The sequence below is a fragment of the Labeo rohita genome, chromosome 19, assembly GCF_022985175.1.
Source record: "Labeo rohita strain BAU-BD-2019 chromosome 19, IGBB_LRoh.1.0, whole genome shotgun sequence".
NCBI lineage: Eukaryota > Metazoa > Chordata > Actinopteri > Cypriniformes > Cyprinidae > Labeo > Labeo rohita.
Window position 1 is genome coordinate 13,056,755 of NC_066887.1, and position 17,348 is coordinate 13,074,102.

The 17,348-nt window shown below is 35.5% G+C and overlaps 1 protein-coding gene across 1 annotated transcript in view; it reads left to right on the top strand.

Annotated features, from left to right (window-relative positions):
- The window catches only part of poc1bl (POC1 centriolar protein homolog B (Chlamydomonas), like), a 33,712-nt gene extending 19,606 nt beyond the window's left edge, over positions 1-14,106 (top strand). The window contains exons 6-11 of the mRNA XM_051137184.1: positions 2,991-3,108; positions 5,673-5,849; positions 6,704-6,835; positions 6,941-7,051; positions 12,478-12,630; positions 12,786-14,106. Of these exons, the coding sequence (XP_050993141.1) occupies positions 2,991-3,108; positions 5,673-5,849; positions 6,704-6,835; positions 6,941-7,051; positions 12,478-12,630; positions 12,786-12,914 (820 nt within the window). The 3' untranslated portion in view covers positions 12,915-14,106. The remainder of the gene's footprint in view (positions 1-2,990; positions 3,109-5,672; positions 5,850-6,703; positions 6,836-6,940; positions 7,052-12,477; positions 12,631-12,785) is intronic.
- The last annotated feature ends 3,242 nt before the right edge of the window (positions 14,107-17,348 follow it).

A 17,348-nucleotide genomic window follows, 5' to 3' on the forward strand; every position in this document is an offset into this window, starting at 1 on the left:
GAGTTTTTTTAAACATGACTGTCTGCACTTCTACTTGAGTGAAGAGGGTGTTCACTTTTGCCATCTCTGATGTTGTTTAAATCCTGTTGTTTATTTAGTGGAACACAAAAGGAGAAATCAGACTGTTAAGATTTCTCTGAAATGACCAAACTCATTGTATAGGTTTGAAATTAAAATTTTATCATGATAGACACAGATTTAACTGCTGTGACATGCAACTTTTGACGTTATATTAAAAATCAAATGAAACCACTTCTCAAAAAGAAACAAGAACATGCTCTTTTCAATTAAATACCAATAGTTATATAGGCTAATTATGCCTGCTTTATATCAACTTGTTTCCCACATTCTTCTTTCTTTCAAGCAGACATATTTATTTATATAAATACATTTAGATTAATCTTTATTAAGGCTACTGAAGTGATTCAGTGAAGAGCAGTGAGTGACTTAATCACAAACTGCTGTCCCTTAAAAGGAGAACTCCACTTCCAGAACAAAAATTTACAGATTATGTACTCACCCCCTTGTCATCCAAGTTGTTCATGTCTTTCTTCAGTTGTAAAGAAATTATGTTTTTTGAGAAAAGCATTTCAGGATTTTTCTCCATATAGTGGACTGATATGGTGCCCCAATTTTGATCTTACAAAATGCAGTGTAAATGCGGCTTCAAATGATCCCAAATGTTGTAAACAATCCCAGTAAATCTTATTATTTTTATTAAAATAATAAGATTTATATACTTTTTAATGTATAACGCTCGCCTTCTCTTGCTCTGCCTGAACTTTTTTTCCGGTTCATGACGGTTAGGGTTGTCAAAAAACTCCCATCTTGTGTTCTCCCTCAACTATACTGTTTTACCTTTTTTTGTTAAGGGTGTTTGATCTTCTTTGCATGTTCACTTTGCAAAGACTGTCGGTACTGTCTGTCTGATTTTATAATGATTTTTGAAGTTGAGGGAGAAAATACGTTTGGAAAATACGTCTTGAGCCAGAATACACAGAGTTCAGGGAGAGCAAGGCAAGACAAGAGTTTGAGATTAAAAAGTATTTAAGTTGTAATTTTCTTTAAAGAAAATAAATGATAATTTTACTAGATAATTGTTTACAACCACATTTGGGATCGTTTGAAGCCGCATTTAAACTGCATTTTGGAAGTTCAAACTTGGGGCACCATACCAGTCTATAATATGGAGAAAAATCCTGAAATGTTTTTCTAAAAACATAATTTCTTTACGACTGAAGAAAGAAAGACATGAACATCTTGGATGACAAGGGGGAGAGTACATTATATGTAAACTTTTTTTGTTTAAAACCGGATACATGGATGCAATGTACTGACACATGTCTGATGTTCTCCCAACTGTTTACGTCCACATAAGACAAAACAGACAATTCAACGTAACTTTGTGTGTATTTCTCCGTACATGTGACGTTAAAGAGTACTCATGCGCTGTGAGAGAGGCGCTGCTGTGGTGTCTGTGCTCAGGAAACCGTACCAAATTGAGTTCTATTTTGCGTCGTCAAATGTATCCATATGTCTGCTCTTCTCTTACTCTGAGATATTGACGTTTTTGAACGTTTTATGAGAGCAGCAAATGTATGCCAGCTTATGTCCCGCAAAATAGATCAGCAGGCTATGATACAGTTCAAATGTATCATAGCATATCATTTTCTTCTCGTTTTTGTTCGTTGGCATAAGCGTCAATAGATTTTCGTCATAGTTTTTGTCATTCAAAATGAGTTTTTGTTTTCGTCAATGAAAAAATGTCGTTGATGAAAATTATGACACAAATTATTTGTCAATGAAATGAACACTGCAGCTAATGTTCACCTAAAAGTTCATATTTAATATACTATTTATTTAATAACACTGTTAAATGTAATATTTAGCAAATCTTGAAATTAATTGTTCTTACTGTACTACTGTGTGTACTGTTCTAATGTTGTAATGTCTAAATTTTATATTATTTTTTTTAAAGACAAAATCATAATTTAATACTGGTCATTTATCAGTTGTCATCCATAACTTAAAGGGATAGTTCACCCAAAAATTTAAATTCTGTCATTAATAACTCAAATTAAGATTTTTTTGATGAAATCCAAGAACTTTCTGACCCTGCATAGACAGTGACGTAACTGACACGTTCAAGGCCCAGAAAGGTAGCAAGGACAGCATTAAAATAGTCCATGTGACATCAGTGATTCAGCCTTATGAAAACAAAGATAAAGACTTTAGCACACACACGTGCTTAGTTATACTCTCTTAAACGTGCAGCGAAGACTGACATGGAAGAGAAGAAATTGTTGAGTCGTTATTTTTGTTTTCTTTGCACACAAAAAGATTTTCTCGTAGCTTCACAAAATTACAGTTGAACCACTGATGTCACATGGACTATTTTAACAATGTCCTTACTACCTTTCTGGGCCTTTAACGTGTCATTTTTTTTTTAGCTATGCGGGGTCAGAAAGCTCTTGGATTTCATCAGAAATATCTTAATTTGTGTTCCAAACAGATTTGGAACGACATGAGGGTGAGTAATTAATGACAGAATTTTCATTTTTGGGTGAACTTTCCCTTTAATCATAAAATTGTCAACTTAAATTTTAAATTTTGGAGCATTCCTAAATTAAATTCATAAGGGTTTGGAATGACATGAGTTAACTACCCCTTTTATGCATTTGGGTCTCTCTTTGTTCTAGTAAAAACTTTCAGAAAGTTCTTTTCATAAGGAAATGGACTGCAATACGATTGCAGTGATATTGTGTTGATTAAATTCAGATGCAGTGCAGTGAATAGATTATATTTCAATGCTCAGACCCAGGGGTACTTTCAAATACTGTCCAGTTCTGCGCTAGATTTCTCTCCAGGCTCGTCCGAGGGCAGACCCAGAGGCGCTTGGTGGAAACTAAGAAGCACTTTCCTGCTAGAAAATTGGTGTTAGGGAATATCTCTGATGAATTGCCAATGCTCTGCTGCTTTTCATTTCACAGGTCTCCCACAATGGCAGGGGGCCTATTTGCCGTCAGCAAGGCCTACTTTGAGTATCTGGGCACTTATGACATGGGCATGGAGGTCTGGGGAGGAGAGAATCTGGAACTTTCTTTCCGGGTAAGAGGCCTGTGTTCTGTATTCACATTACCTTTTGTACTGGTAATTTGCATAGGCTTCCCATCGGAGCGTGTCGACGGGCTCTTGGAGACTGAGAGCCACTGTTTATAATTAGACACATCTCTCATATTGGATTTCCTTTTTTTTAGCCTATACCTAGAAATGAAGATTGATAGTGTATACCATGGAGTAATATTTTATGCATATGGAAACGGAATACAATGCTGTATCTTCCAGGGCTGCGTGACGTTCATGTATAATTGATGTGCTGTGAATTGGTATACAAAAGCATGCGGGAAATAAAGCTGGGAAACGGATAAAAAAGGAATTTAGTTAGCGTCTCAATGGATCCAAAGCACCGTTGTCATGCCACGTTTAATTTCAGACTGACAGTACATTTCAATAAAATCAGACAATCTTACTCTGTACACTGAAAATGTTGGGTTTGTGTGCAAAAAAATTATGCAAGATGAGTCACATCTCATTAAATAAACGATGATGCTCTAGAACAATGCTGTGGGGTTATTAGCTGCAATTTTAAAGTAACTTTTTCAAAGTTAAAACACTTTTGTATTCTGTTTTAATATGGGGAAATATAAGTCAGCCATGCTGTAGGTTGATTTTCCCAAAAAAGCATTTGCATCCTGAATGGCCAGAAAATAATATTTATTGTTGTATTTTTTATTTAAAGTCATTATAATAATTAATTTAATTAATAAATGTGCATTAGGCCTATTTTTATTTATTAATAATTTATTTTTTAAATATTTATTTATTGTTGTGACAGTAGTGGTACAGAAGTGTATGGGTTGTTGACATGACATGACATTTTCACTGTCCCACAAGATAAAAATGAATATAATTAATATTGTCATTATTTAAAACGCAGTAAATGGTTAAACATTTTTTTTGTCTTGCATGGACCTGTTGCAGTGTTATTCACTTATTTAAAAAAAAAAAATTTAAGCCATGTCCCAAAATTGTCCTATGGTGTGACTGTCTCAAGCATGGTTCAATAAATTACAACTTTTATAAATTAAAAAGAAAATCATAAAAATGTTAATAAATACCTCTGGCATAATTGTGCAAGTGTCTATTTTAGTAAATGCCAATTATTTTTTCATCCATGTATTTCTGAAAGCGTAGGAACTTCATGAAAACCATGTCCTATGGTGTGACACCATATTCTGATTTTAGGTCAGCCAATTCCAGAGAAAATTAGTTGAAGGACCCCGTTAATGATCATGTTACTGAAGCCCCCTGTCAAGCCCATGACATGCAAACATGATAACATTTTTGTCTCAGAATAGTTCAAATATTTAACTTTTTTGGAACCGCTACAAAAGTGTTGTTTTGTTGTCCTTTGGTGTGACACCTCAAAATGATATTTTTAATTAAAAACTATGTTATACTACATAATCATGGAAAATTATGCAAATATGTCTTGTTAACTGCTAATGTCAGGTTTGCTCAGAATAGCAAGGTCATTAATGGACACACAAGGCTGAAATGTCCTTTGGTGTGACAGAAAATGTCATCTGGTGTGACACCTGTACTGTCACATCATAGGAGAAAGATGTCACACCAGAGGACAACTTAAAAAAAAAATTAAAAAAAAAGATGAATTCACGTCTTAATGAATATAGTTTCTATCATGTATCAATAATATTTAGCTGCATCATAAATATCAATCATATTTAGCTGTGCTGCACATTCAGCAGGGGGGGCTAGAAGAGCTTCAGAAATGTACGAATTGACTAAGAGATTGAATTTGATGAAAATGATTTTGATGTTGATATTGTTTGTATCAAAATTAAACATTTTTTCTCATTTGGTATGTTCAAAATTAAATAGAAATACTTTAATAACTACCATTTCTGTCCATTAGTGTGAGACAATGTCCTGTGGTGTGACACACATAAAAGAACCACAGATTTGTTTTTATCTCAGAGTTGAGTATTGCAATAGAGGAGATATAAATATCACTCATTTTAAAATGGTATAATCTTCAGTAGTTTTCAGCAACGGATGACAAAGTTTGTCTTAAAATTATCCAACAAGTGATGGGGAAAAATAATGTTAATTCTAATTTCATAATAAATAAATAACACTATATGAAAATAAGTGTCTAACAATGAAGATAAATCTCTCTCATCTATTTATATATTATTAAGAGTTTTTTTTCTGTCACACCATAGGACAAATTTATGGTACAGTTCAGTTAAAATTTAAAAAAAAAAAAGAAAGACAAAAACGGATGAAGTTAGGGACCCTTTATATTTTCTCAAAGATCAGACTTCACACTACATATATATATGCATTTCTTCTTTAAAAATGTTATTTTACAAAATAAGCCTATTTGTCAACTACCCGTTTGTATTCCACTTTTTATAATAATTATTAATAATGTATTATGTAATAAATGTAATATGAAACACCCATAATTTCTTATTTTTTACTTTGATCTCTTTTAGAATTTGATCAGCGATTTGAAAATAGAGTTTTATTGTGTGAGTCTTGCTTCATTTTAAACATTTTGGTCAATAAATATTTTTTTTGTGCAGGTGTGGCAGTGCGGAGGGTCTTTAGAAATTCACCCGTGCTCCCACGTGGGTCACGTGTTCCCCAAAAAAGCGCCGTACTCCCGATCCAACTTCCTTCAGAACACTGTCCGTGCTGCGGAGGTTTGGATGGACTCTTACAAGCAGCACTTCTACAACCGAAACCCTCCAGCACGCAAGGTACACCTTCATTAACCACAAACTGTCACTGGGTGGCACCTCTTTAATATCCTGTGCTGTTGCGTAATCTGAGGTGTACAGCCGTTGTATAATTTCCTAATTTAACCGCTTCAGCGTTTATCTAGAAAAACACTGTTCTTAAAATTGCTTACGCACACGTGAAGTGTGAAAACCTGTGAAAGAGATAAATGACGCTCTGGTTTTGCTTGAACGCTTTCCGTTCTATCGGTTTACAGTGTTTGTTCTTCCTTTGGCTGTCTTTGAAAAGCTTATTAGCTGGCAAAGATAATAAAACTAGGCCAAACATATATTATATCACCCTGGCTGACATGAATCTGGCATGTAACTTCATATTACTTTGCAGAGAATTTAAATTATTAATGATGCGGAGCTGTGATCAAATAATAAATCACTCACTAGTAGCCACGGCACAAGATGCCACGAGTAAGAATATTTGACCTCTTTGGCTGCAGTGAATTGTTCATGTACATAAGGTTTGTATGCAAACCCGCCCTCGAAAAGGCCAAGTTAATATTGTTTTGTTTACCTGGTGGAGTTTCTTTGACACTTGGAAGTGTGTCGTGGCAGTTCTTGTGTCAACATTACAGGATGCCTAACAGGACGTGTGTACGTGCCATTCTGTTTGATAGAAATGTAGTTTAGAGGACAGTGTGACAGACTTAATGTCAATAAAGTTGTCCAGAACAAACAGACACACATTAGCACTGATGGCATTCACAGACAGGACAATTAGAGAGCTAATTAATGCAGGAAAAATTTTGTCAGTGGCACCCTAAATATGTTCCAGTAAATAATCTTTGCCTTGAGGCCTGATTTTTGATTTGCTCCTGTAGGAGACTTATGGGGATATATCTGAAAGGATTGTGCTGCGACAGCGGCTTCAGTGTCAGAGTTTTGAATGGTACCTGAAGAACGTCTACCCCGGCCTGCATGTGCCAGAGGACAGGCCTGGCTGGCACGGAGCGGTAAGTGACTAATGTAATCTAATCTAATCTAATCTGATTTCCTCTGGAGTACTTTTTAATGTCATTCCTGCCAGGTTTTTACATATGTTCTGGTTCCTGGTGTAGGTGCGTAGTGCCGGAGTCCACTCTGAATGTCTGGACTATAATGCTCCAGACCACAACCCCACAGGAGCTCATCTGTCCCTGTTCGGTTGCCATGGTCAAGGTGGTAATCAGGTAACTAACATCAGTATTAAAGAGATAGTTCAATTAGATTAACTCACCCCCATGTCATTTCTTTCTTCAGTTGAAAAGAAAGAAAACATTCCAGGTTTTTTCTCCATATAGTGGACTTTAATGGGGATCAACGGGTTAAAGGTCCAAATTGCAGTTTTATTGCAGCTTCAAAGGGCTCCACGCTATCCCAGCCAAGGAATAAGGGTCTAAAAGTTGTCTAAAGTCTAAATTATTTACTTTTTAACCACAAATGCTTGTTTTGCACTGGCTCTGTGATATGCGTCTGTGACTTCACGCATTACGTAATCATGTTGGAAAGGTCACGTGTATATAAATTGTACTTTTTTTTTTTTTGTTTTTTTAAATTACTGATCATTACACTAGATGAGACCCTTATACCTCGGCTGGGATCGTGTAGAGCCCTTTTAAAGCTGCATTGAAACTGCAGTTTGGACCTTCAACCTGTTGATCCCCATTGACGTCCACTATATGGAGAAAAATCCTTTTCCTCAGAAACCTTAATTTCTTCTTGACTGAAGAAAAAAAGACATGAACTTCTTGGATGACATATGCTCTGAGTATGATGTGCATAATACAATTGAGGTCAAAAGTTTGCATCCCCCTTTTAAGAATCATTAAAAATGTTAATCATTTTACCAAAATAAGAGGGATTATACAAAATGCATGTTATTGTTTATTTATTACTGGCCTGAATAAGATATTTTACATAAAAGACATTTACATATAGTCCACAAGTGAAAATAATAGTTGAATGTATTAAATTGACCCAGTTCAAAAGTTTACATCCCCTTGATTCTTAATACTGTGTTGTTACCTGAATGATCCACAGCTGTGTTTTTTTTGTTTTTTTTTTTGTTTAGTGAAAAACAAATCCTTCAGGTCCCACAAATCCTTTAGTTTTCCAGCATTTTTATGTATTTGAACCCTTTCAGATAATGACAGAATGATTTTGAGATCTGCCTTTACACACTGAGGACAACTGAGGGACTATTACAGAAGGTTCAAACCCTCACTAATGTGCCAGAAGGAAAAGCGATGCATTAAGAGCTGGGGGGTGAAAACTTTTAAACAGAATGAAGATTTTTCTTATTTTCCTAAATATCATATTTTTTCATTTAGTACTGCCATTCAGAAGCTACAGAAGATAGTTACATGTTTCCCAGAAGACAAAATAAGTTTAATTTACCCTAATCTTCAATTCAAAAAGTTTTCACACCCCAGCTCCTAATGCATTGTGTTTCCTTCTGGAGCATCAGTGAGTGTTTGAATCTTCTATAATAGTTGCATATGAGTCTCTGAGTTGTCCTCAGTGTGAAAAGATGGATCTAAAAATTATACATTAGTTGGAAAGGGTTTAAACACACAAAAATGCTGAAACACCAAAGAATTTGTGGGACCTGAAGGATTTTTCTGAAGAACAGCAGAAAGTTTAACTGTTCAGGACAAACAAGGGACTCATGAACAACCGTCACTAAACAAAAAAACACAGCTGTGGATCATTCAGGTAACAACAGTATTAAGAATCAAGGGGATGTAAACTTTTGAACCGGGTCATTTTATAATTTTAACTATTATTTTCTCTTGTGAACTATATGTAAACATCCTTTATGTGAAATCTCTTATTCAGGTCAGTACTAAATAAAAAAAATAGCATGCATTTTGTATGATCCTCTCTTATTTTAGTAAAATAATTAACATTTTTAATGACTCTGAAAGGATGCAAAATTTTGACCTCAACTGTATGTGCATAATATTTTTTAAATGCATCATTCCACCTTGGTTTATTTTTTCATCTGAACGCTAAAGCAGATGGGTGAAAGATGAAAGGACTGTGAATGTGAATGTGACTGTGACTGTCAAGCTTTAAGAAGTATATAACAGCACCATCAAAGTGTTTCTCATGGCTTGTGTGCTATATTTCTAGTCTTCTGAAGGCATATAAATAGCTTTGTGTGACAAACAGACTGAAAATTAAATCAAATCTGACACTGTGGTACGTGCTTCTATCAGTGCAATGCATATGAGCAGAATATAGTGGAGGAGAATGAGTTAATTGGTTCTCATGCGTATCATTAATATAGCAAATTTGATTTGAGAAAGTGAATGAGATTTGAGAATAGCCTCCCACAGGGACTTCACTTCACACTTTAGAAGCTGCTGTGTTATCCCACAGCCTGACATCTCTAAAATGGATTAAAGGGGCCTTTCTATTAATGCCAGAGCTATCGGGTAACTTTAAAAAATGAGCATGAGGTGCATTTCACTTCTAGTTATATAACACCTACGACAGCAGATGCAGGAGATCCTTCAGACCCTGTTTGTTGCGTTTGCAGTGAAACAAAGCGAGCTTTATTTGTGCTGAAATATGATCCATCCTGAGATGTGCTGCCTTTCTGAGGGTTGTTATTAATCTAGTATCACAGTTGGAGAAATGAATGAGTTGCAGGGGATGTATATTTAATGGAAAGGAAAGCCTGCACATGTGTCTGGTGGCTTATGTCACCGCTGTGCATCAAGGGACTCTGAAGTAGCACTATCTGTGAGTGAAAATCAATGTTTCCACAGCCAAGGCTGAAAAGGAAACCTTAGCCACTTCAACTCAAAGATAGATGTGTGTATGAAATATACATGTGGCCACTGAGACTAATGATGACTGCAGTTTGAACCGGACAGGAGCTTTCTCTTCACCGAGGTCACATCTGTCCATCAGATAAACACTGGAGATGAGTTATTTAAATAGCTCTGAATAGCTACACTTTTTAGTTTCTTTCAGTCTGGTGTTTATTCTAGCTTTTGAACCTTTACCCTCGAAGGATCTCCTTCTGATCTTCTTCCTGGAGAAATTATTTGCTAATGAATTATTAACCCAGCTTTGATTATAACAACATCTGTGCAAACATCCGTATCTGTTGCTTATATGATGTTTGCTACAGAGCATGTGTTTTTTCTAGAGGTGTGTTAATTAATTCCACATGCAACACATACATTTCACTTCCAGAATAAAAATTTACAGATAGTTTACTCACCCCCTTCTCATCCAAGATATTTGTGTCTTTCTTTCTTCAGTCGATAAGAAATTATGTTTCTTGAATGGAATGTTCAGGAATGTTCTCCATATAGTGGACTTCTGAGTTTGAACTTCCAAACTTCCAAAATGGAGTTTAAATGAAGCTTCAAATGGCTCTAAACCATCCCAGCCGAGGAAGAAGGGTCTTATCTAGTGAAACGATCAGTCATTTTCGAAACAAACTGACAAATTATGTGCTTTTTAACATCAAATGCTTGTTTTGTCTCGTCTCTGCAATGCGCATGCGTATTCTGTGTGATCCGGGTCAATACAGTTAGGGTATATTAAAAAACTCCGATCTCGTTTTCTTCTTCAACGTCAAAATCGTCCTACATCGCTGTTTTACCTTTTTTTTTGTAAAGGGCGTTTGATCTTCTTTGCATGTTCACTTTATAAACATTGGGTCGGTACTTCTGCAGCAATGTAGAATGATTTTGAGGTTGGGGAAGAAAACGAAATGGGAGTTTTTCGTCATACGCTAACTGTCTTGACCGTATTGAACCAGAAAAAAACAGTTCATGCACACTTAGACAAGACGAGCGTTTGAGGTTAAAAAGTATATAAACTGTTAATTTGTTTCAAAAATGACAAATCATTTTGCTAGATAAGATCCTTCCTCGGCTGGGATCGTTTAGAGCCATTTGAAGCTGCATTTAAACTGCATTTTGGAAGTTCAAACTTGGGGGACACCATTGAAGTCCATTATATGGAGATAATTTCTGATTTTTTTTTTTCTTCAAGAAACATAATTTCTCAACGACTGAAGAAAGAAAGACACAAACATTTAGGATGACAAGGGGGTGAGGAAATTATCTGTACATTTTTGCTCTGGAAGTAAACTTCTTTATTATTTTTCAACCTTTTGTAGTTCAATATTTAGGCAATTGGAATGGCTTAATAAGATAATTTATTTTTAGTAATGTTGATTGAAAAATGTGTAGCCAAGTAGATTCAAATAATAAAATGGATGTATAAATATAAAAAAAAATTAAATCATAGATCCACTACTATTCAAACGTTTAAAGTCAGTATATATGGGTCATTCTACAGAATTTTTCCAAGTCAAACGTCTTGAAAAAACAATTTGTAGGTATGCAAATTGTATAATATTCAAGGTACACATTTCTAGTAATTGTGCAGTTTATTCTCATATTGTATTTTTAAAAAGTTTTGGAATATTTGTCCTCTCCCCAAATTTGTTACTACTGAAACACAGTAATGTATAATTCAGTAAGAAGGGTTATATTGACTTATTAAGATTTTGCTTACATCTTTGATGTAAATATATATATTTTTCTATTTCATTAAAAAGTTTTCAGAGGATAAATCAATAACAATTGTAATTTTAACAATATTTCAAGTGTGATTTATGAGATCTGTTATATTTTGAATCCAATTTTTCGTTGTAAAAGCCAAAAAGTTGATCATAATGATTTCAAACTTCGGGATTCATTAGTTTGAATATACATTGAACCAAACACTATCATAACATCTTAGTTGATAATTCAGTATTTTTTTTTTTATAAAACATCTGATAAAACAGTAATGTTTTGGTAGGGACCACATCACATTACTGAATTTTAACTTGAACTTATTAAAACACTACTAAAACATACTAAGATACAAAAAATTGGCATAACCATACTAAAATTGTTTATTTCCCCCTAAATAAAGGATTATGTGTTCGCTTTTGGTACCAAAACAGTGTTTCGGTTTTGAATGTTTCGTCAGTAACAATTTTAGATACTTTTGAAGCTAGCTCAAAGATGCTAATCAGCACATGGTTAGCTAGCACAGTTCTAAACAGTTGTATACATGAAAACTAAATGTTTTGGAATAACTCCCAAAAGAGTGTTTAATTACAGAAAAATGAGAGAGAGTGAAACAAATTTTTCCTGATCTTAAATGTAGGGGTGTAGTTAAAATCAGTCTCAGCCAGTGGACTAAAACATGCACTTTTGGTTTCGGCAGTGACATGAAAAATTTTTTTAAATCCCATTTTTTAAAACAGTTTTAAAACAACAATGGAATAAAAAGCAGAGATTATTTCAATATCATTTTTATAAGTTGGAATTTAGAGGCTAGGGTTCGGGACAGCCACCTCCCAATTGCAAGCCTACTGATATTTTAAACATTATTGTGGGTTTCAATAGATAATAGAAGGATCTTAGTAAACATCTAATATTTGAATACTTTAATGCTTTTTAAATGTGCTTTTGGTTGTGGGACAATTCTGTAAAATGGCCCATATATCCATCATCAAAATGCATGAAGCAACAGAAAAACAAATGTGCCAAATTTCATTTCAAACTAAATGTTATCTCTCCCCCTCTCTCAGTACTTCGAGTACACAACTCAAAAGGAGATTCGGTTTAACTCCGTCACCGAGCTGTGTGCTGAGGTTCAGGATGGAATGACATACATCGGGATGAAGCATTGTCCGCAAGACGGTGCTCCCAGACCCCCCGCCATCATCTGGGAGTTCAGAGACGTGAGTCTGCTCGCCTAGAGCACACACTATCACTGAAGTGCTATCAGCAACCAGGATGAGATAAGAAACTAACAAAGCTGTTGTATATCAGATCTGCTCTGTTGTTGCATCCCCATGCCAAAAAAATCCCTTATCCGGCATTTGTGTCTTTTCAGGATGGCAGCATATATCACCCTCACTCAAACATGTGTATCACCACCTACCGTACAGAAGACGGCCGTGCGGATATCCAGATGAGAAGCTGCTCTCCAGGAGACAAACAACAGCGCTGGAGCTTCGAGTGACTTTAAACCCCATGTGAACCTGGATGTAAGTGCAATTATGAAAAAGAACGACACTTCCGGCTTGGCATTAAAAAAAGAAAGGAGCGAAGAACAGGCATAAAAATGGGACCCATCCCTCCACATAGTGCCTTTGCAAACCAAAGTGGTTACATATAGTGCCAATTCTTAAGTCCGAAGTGCATGTTAGAGTTATTAATAACACATTGTAGCAAATACATCCATCCGGCGTGTTGGAGCAGCATTTTTGTTTACATTGATACACTATATGCTTTTAGTGAATCATTTTTAGACTCAGCAGTGACTAATCTTTAGATCTACTGCACTGCGATTTTATTTAATTGTACCAGAAGTGACTGATTTGAGGATGTTGTGAGTGGGTTTGTCTTGATTGTCGACTGTCGTTCTTCTTATGTTGTTTTGAGGCTGTTTTATGTATTACTAGGGTATTTAGGGACTTTCACCTTGTTTTGTGTAAGCTGCATGGACTGTTTTGGCACACTGGTGTTGATGGAACTGTACCAGCATTTTAAGTCTCACTCACACTAACATCAGTGTTCAAATAGTTTGTTAATAATGTATGTACAATTCAGTTTGAAGTAGATTGCAGAAATTGTATTTGTAAAGCAACTGTGGACCAAAATTTTCAAATCCTAATTCTGGTTTCTCTCTACTACACATTTGAGAATTATCCACTTTACCTGTGAATTGTTTTTCTAGTTCCTTGCAGGAACAGTATTGACTCACCAGAAAGTGCCTGACTTTTTAAAAAGGTGCATTTTCCTTCACAAATCAGAGTATTACAGTACTTTATCATGATATCGGCCAAAGTACAATTCAGAAAAGTGCTTTTATCGCAGGTCTTCCAGCTTTCACACATTCAAAACTGAATCATGTATCTACATTTTGGTAAATATCTTGAAAATACTATATCGTAAAATAACTATACACAGATAACACCTATTTTTGCACTAAATGCATTTTTTGTTAGATCTCATCCTTTGTAATTGTCGATGAATAAATGGTTTAAAGGGATTGTGGGAAAGTGAACATGAAATCTGAATTACTACTGATAAAGCACAGTTTGTGGTGATCATGTGTTTTGCTGATCGACTGTAATGAAGTATTTTTGGAACGTGGAAAAGAGTACAAAGTATTTTTGTCTCAATAAATTAAATTAAAGTTCTAAATGTTACATTTGCTGTGGTGGTTTGTTTATCTTGACAATGCAACCTTTCCTTGATTCTTTGTTGCTGTGCCATCTAGTGGTGGGAAAATAAGATGTGGGAGACTCAAAAATGTTATTTCCATGTTAAGCCCCAGGAATTTTTCCCCAGGAAATATGGACATTGGGCCGGTACTCGGTGTGTTTCCACCGCAGGAACCAGGATCTAAAAAAGGTTCCGGGTAGAAATTGGCTGTGATGTCTCTGTAGTGATTAAACGTGAGATAAATCACATCGTATCGTTTTGGCTGGCTTTCATAACTTATAACCTATATTTATGATGTATTCATAATTTTATTAAAATGAGAACAGGTAATGCTGTTTCATATATTGTTTTGTTTCATTGTTAATACGTTCCCTGAACTACATTTCTGCGGCTATTATATTTAAAGGAGAAGTCCACTTTCAGAACAACAATTTACAAATAATTTACTCACCACTTTCTCATGCAAGATGTTCATGTCTTTCTGTCTTCAGTCGTAAAGAAATTATGGTTTTTGAGGAAAATTTTTCAGAATTTTTCTTCATACATGGACTTCAGTTGTATCCCCGATTTTGATCTTCCAAAATGTAGTTTAAATGCAGCTTCAAAGGGCTCTAAACGATCCCAGCCGAGGAAGAAGGGTCTTATCTAGTGAAACGATCGTCATTTTTTTCGAGAAATAAACATTTGTATACTTTAAGTACAAAAGCTCGTGTAGCACAGGCTCTGGGATGCGCGTCCACTGGTCGTTCTTGAACGATTCGTTCATTTTGAACAAATCTTTAATGTGACTCGCCAAGAACGAGTCGTCTTGAGGAGTGATTCGTTCAGTCGCGCATGCTCAACATCCTATTAGGTTCTGTACTGGAATTAGTTCACCTGTTTCGAGTCTTCAGGTTTTTCAAGTCGTTCGTTCATCTTATGGGGCTGTCCCGTGATGCTGATTTTGCTAAAATTAACGAAATGACTCAAAAAGATTCGTTAACTTTGCTGAACGAGACTCGAAGGTCCGAGTCGGTAAAATGATCCGAACTTCCCATCACTACTACGAATCACGTCTAAGTTCATCGTCTGTGTACTCCGGCTAAAAAAGGTAGAGTATGGCGAAAAATTCAGAATCGTCCGACACGTTGTACCTTTTTGTTTGTAAAGAGCGTTTGACTGACTTGCACTTTCTTAGTCTTTGCACGTTCACTTTTTAAACACTTGGGTCTGTAGATCCGCCTACGTTCCGCGTGACCTTTCGACATGATTCAGTAGTATGTCGTGAACGCGCATGCCAGAACCTGTGCTACACGAGCTTTTGTGCTTAAAAAGTATACCCATTTTTATTTTCCGAAAAAAGTGACCGATCGTTTCGCTAGATAAGACCCTTCTTCCTCGGCTGGGATCGTTTAGAGCCCTTTGAAGTTGCATTTAAACTGCATTTTGGATGTTCAAAATCCTCAAAAACCATGATTTCTTTACGACTGAAGACAGAAAGACATGAACATCTTGGATGACAAGGGGGTGAGTAAATTATTTGTGAATTGTTGTTCTGGAAGTGGACTTCTCCTTTAAGTGAAAACGACAAGAGGCAGTGGTGTCCGTTACTGGGAGTTCACACTCCCAAGTTGAACGCAAAGTCCGAACTACCAAGGACGAGGAAAGTTGCTGGGACAAATTGTTCCTGGTAATTTAGGTGGAAAAACGGCTTTATTGTAGCACTGATTGGATTCAGTCGAGATTTGATCAGGTAAAGTTCCCTTTAAAATAAGGTGTTCCCTGCACAGTTTTACATTTGTGACCTGAGCCTCTTATATAAACCAGATCACGAGGAACCACATGAGGTTCTGCCAAGTCAGGCTCAAAAGTTTAATGGCACACTTTCCAGGTGTGCCACACAACTACATAAAGGTCACTGAACAAGCTGTATTTTCCCCTAAGACTTATGATTGGATTGTGGACAATAGGTGCGTGATGAATTCTCTTAAACTGATGCCAATTATGTTAGCTTTTTGTTGTTCCTCTGGGAATATCGCAGCAGTGAGAAAGATGGCAATTAGACATGAAGGACTCATCACATTTCCCTTGAGGTCATGCAGTTGTAGTCCAAACTATTTGATTTCCCGTGCTAAAAGCTGTTCTGTTCATTAGAAAGATGGTGGTTTGCTATTAAAGGGGCTGCCTGTTATACAACCCTCATTATGTGTGCAAAACCAGTAATCTCATAAAAACACAATGGAAATTATATAGTGGTGTTATTAAGTCTATTTTTTACACTGGTGTTTGATTGGACATGTTATAAAAGCAATTTCACACAGTTGTGTGTTCATACTGTATGTGGTAAATGACTGTGCAACATTGTGTTCAGTGTACCATAGATTATTACAACACACTTTGGATCTTTTACAATAAGAGTGTTCAATCAAAAAACTGCGGCACTCAAATTACCATCTCACCTCTCTGACAGCCTAATCAATAATTAAATACATTAATTTGGATAAACATACATTTTGCTTGCTGCTTGGATCATCTTACATATTTATTATAAAATATGGCTTGTCTGAAGTGAATGGGTGTTCACCATATTCATGGTCTGGGGAGGAAAATACAACATTTCTGTTGGTGTAGATTTGGGTATGGGTGTTAGGAAAGTTAAAGAAGCTACTGAATCATTCCTGCTAAGATTTATAGCAACTGCAGTGACTAAATATAAGTATAGTATCATATTTTAATTCATACATTATGTAAATCAAAAAAATGCATTTAGGTTCATACTGCATAAAATGAAGCTGTATAGGAACATGGATTTTAAAGAATAAAATGATTCATTTCGTAAGTCATGTTTTTTTTAACCTTTATCATCTTATGACATCAAGGGGAGCAGGCCAATCAAAATACCTTTCTTAAACAGGTTTTGAAATAGAAACTTTGGCATAATTTGCATACTTTCACTTTAGTACGTCTGATTTTAATTAACCCTCAAGAATGTTGAAAACAGTCTTACTTGGAACCAGTTTCTCTGCTTCAGCAGAACGCATCCAAATGTGCTGAGTAAATATGGCTAATATTTATCTTAATGCAACCCTACACTTTTTATTTAACATAGAGATCCTGTATATTCTAAGTTCTTTTAAAATATCATTTGTTTTTAATTTTGTTATTTAATTTTTATAGTATTTATTTCTTTATTCATTTATTTTGTGGTAAGCACAATGAACACTGGTTCTAAAACTAGTGACATTCA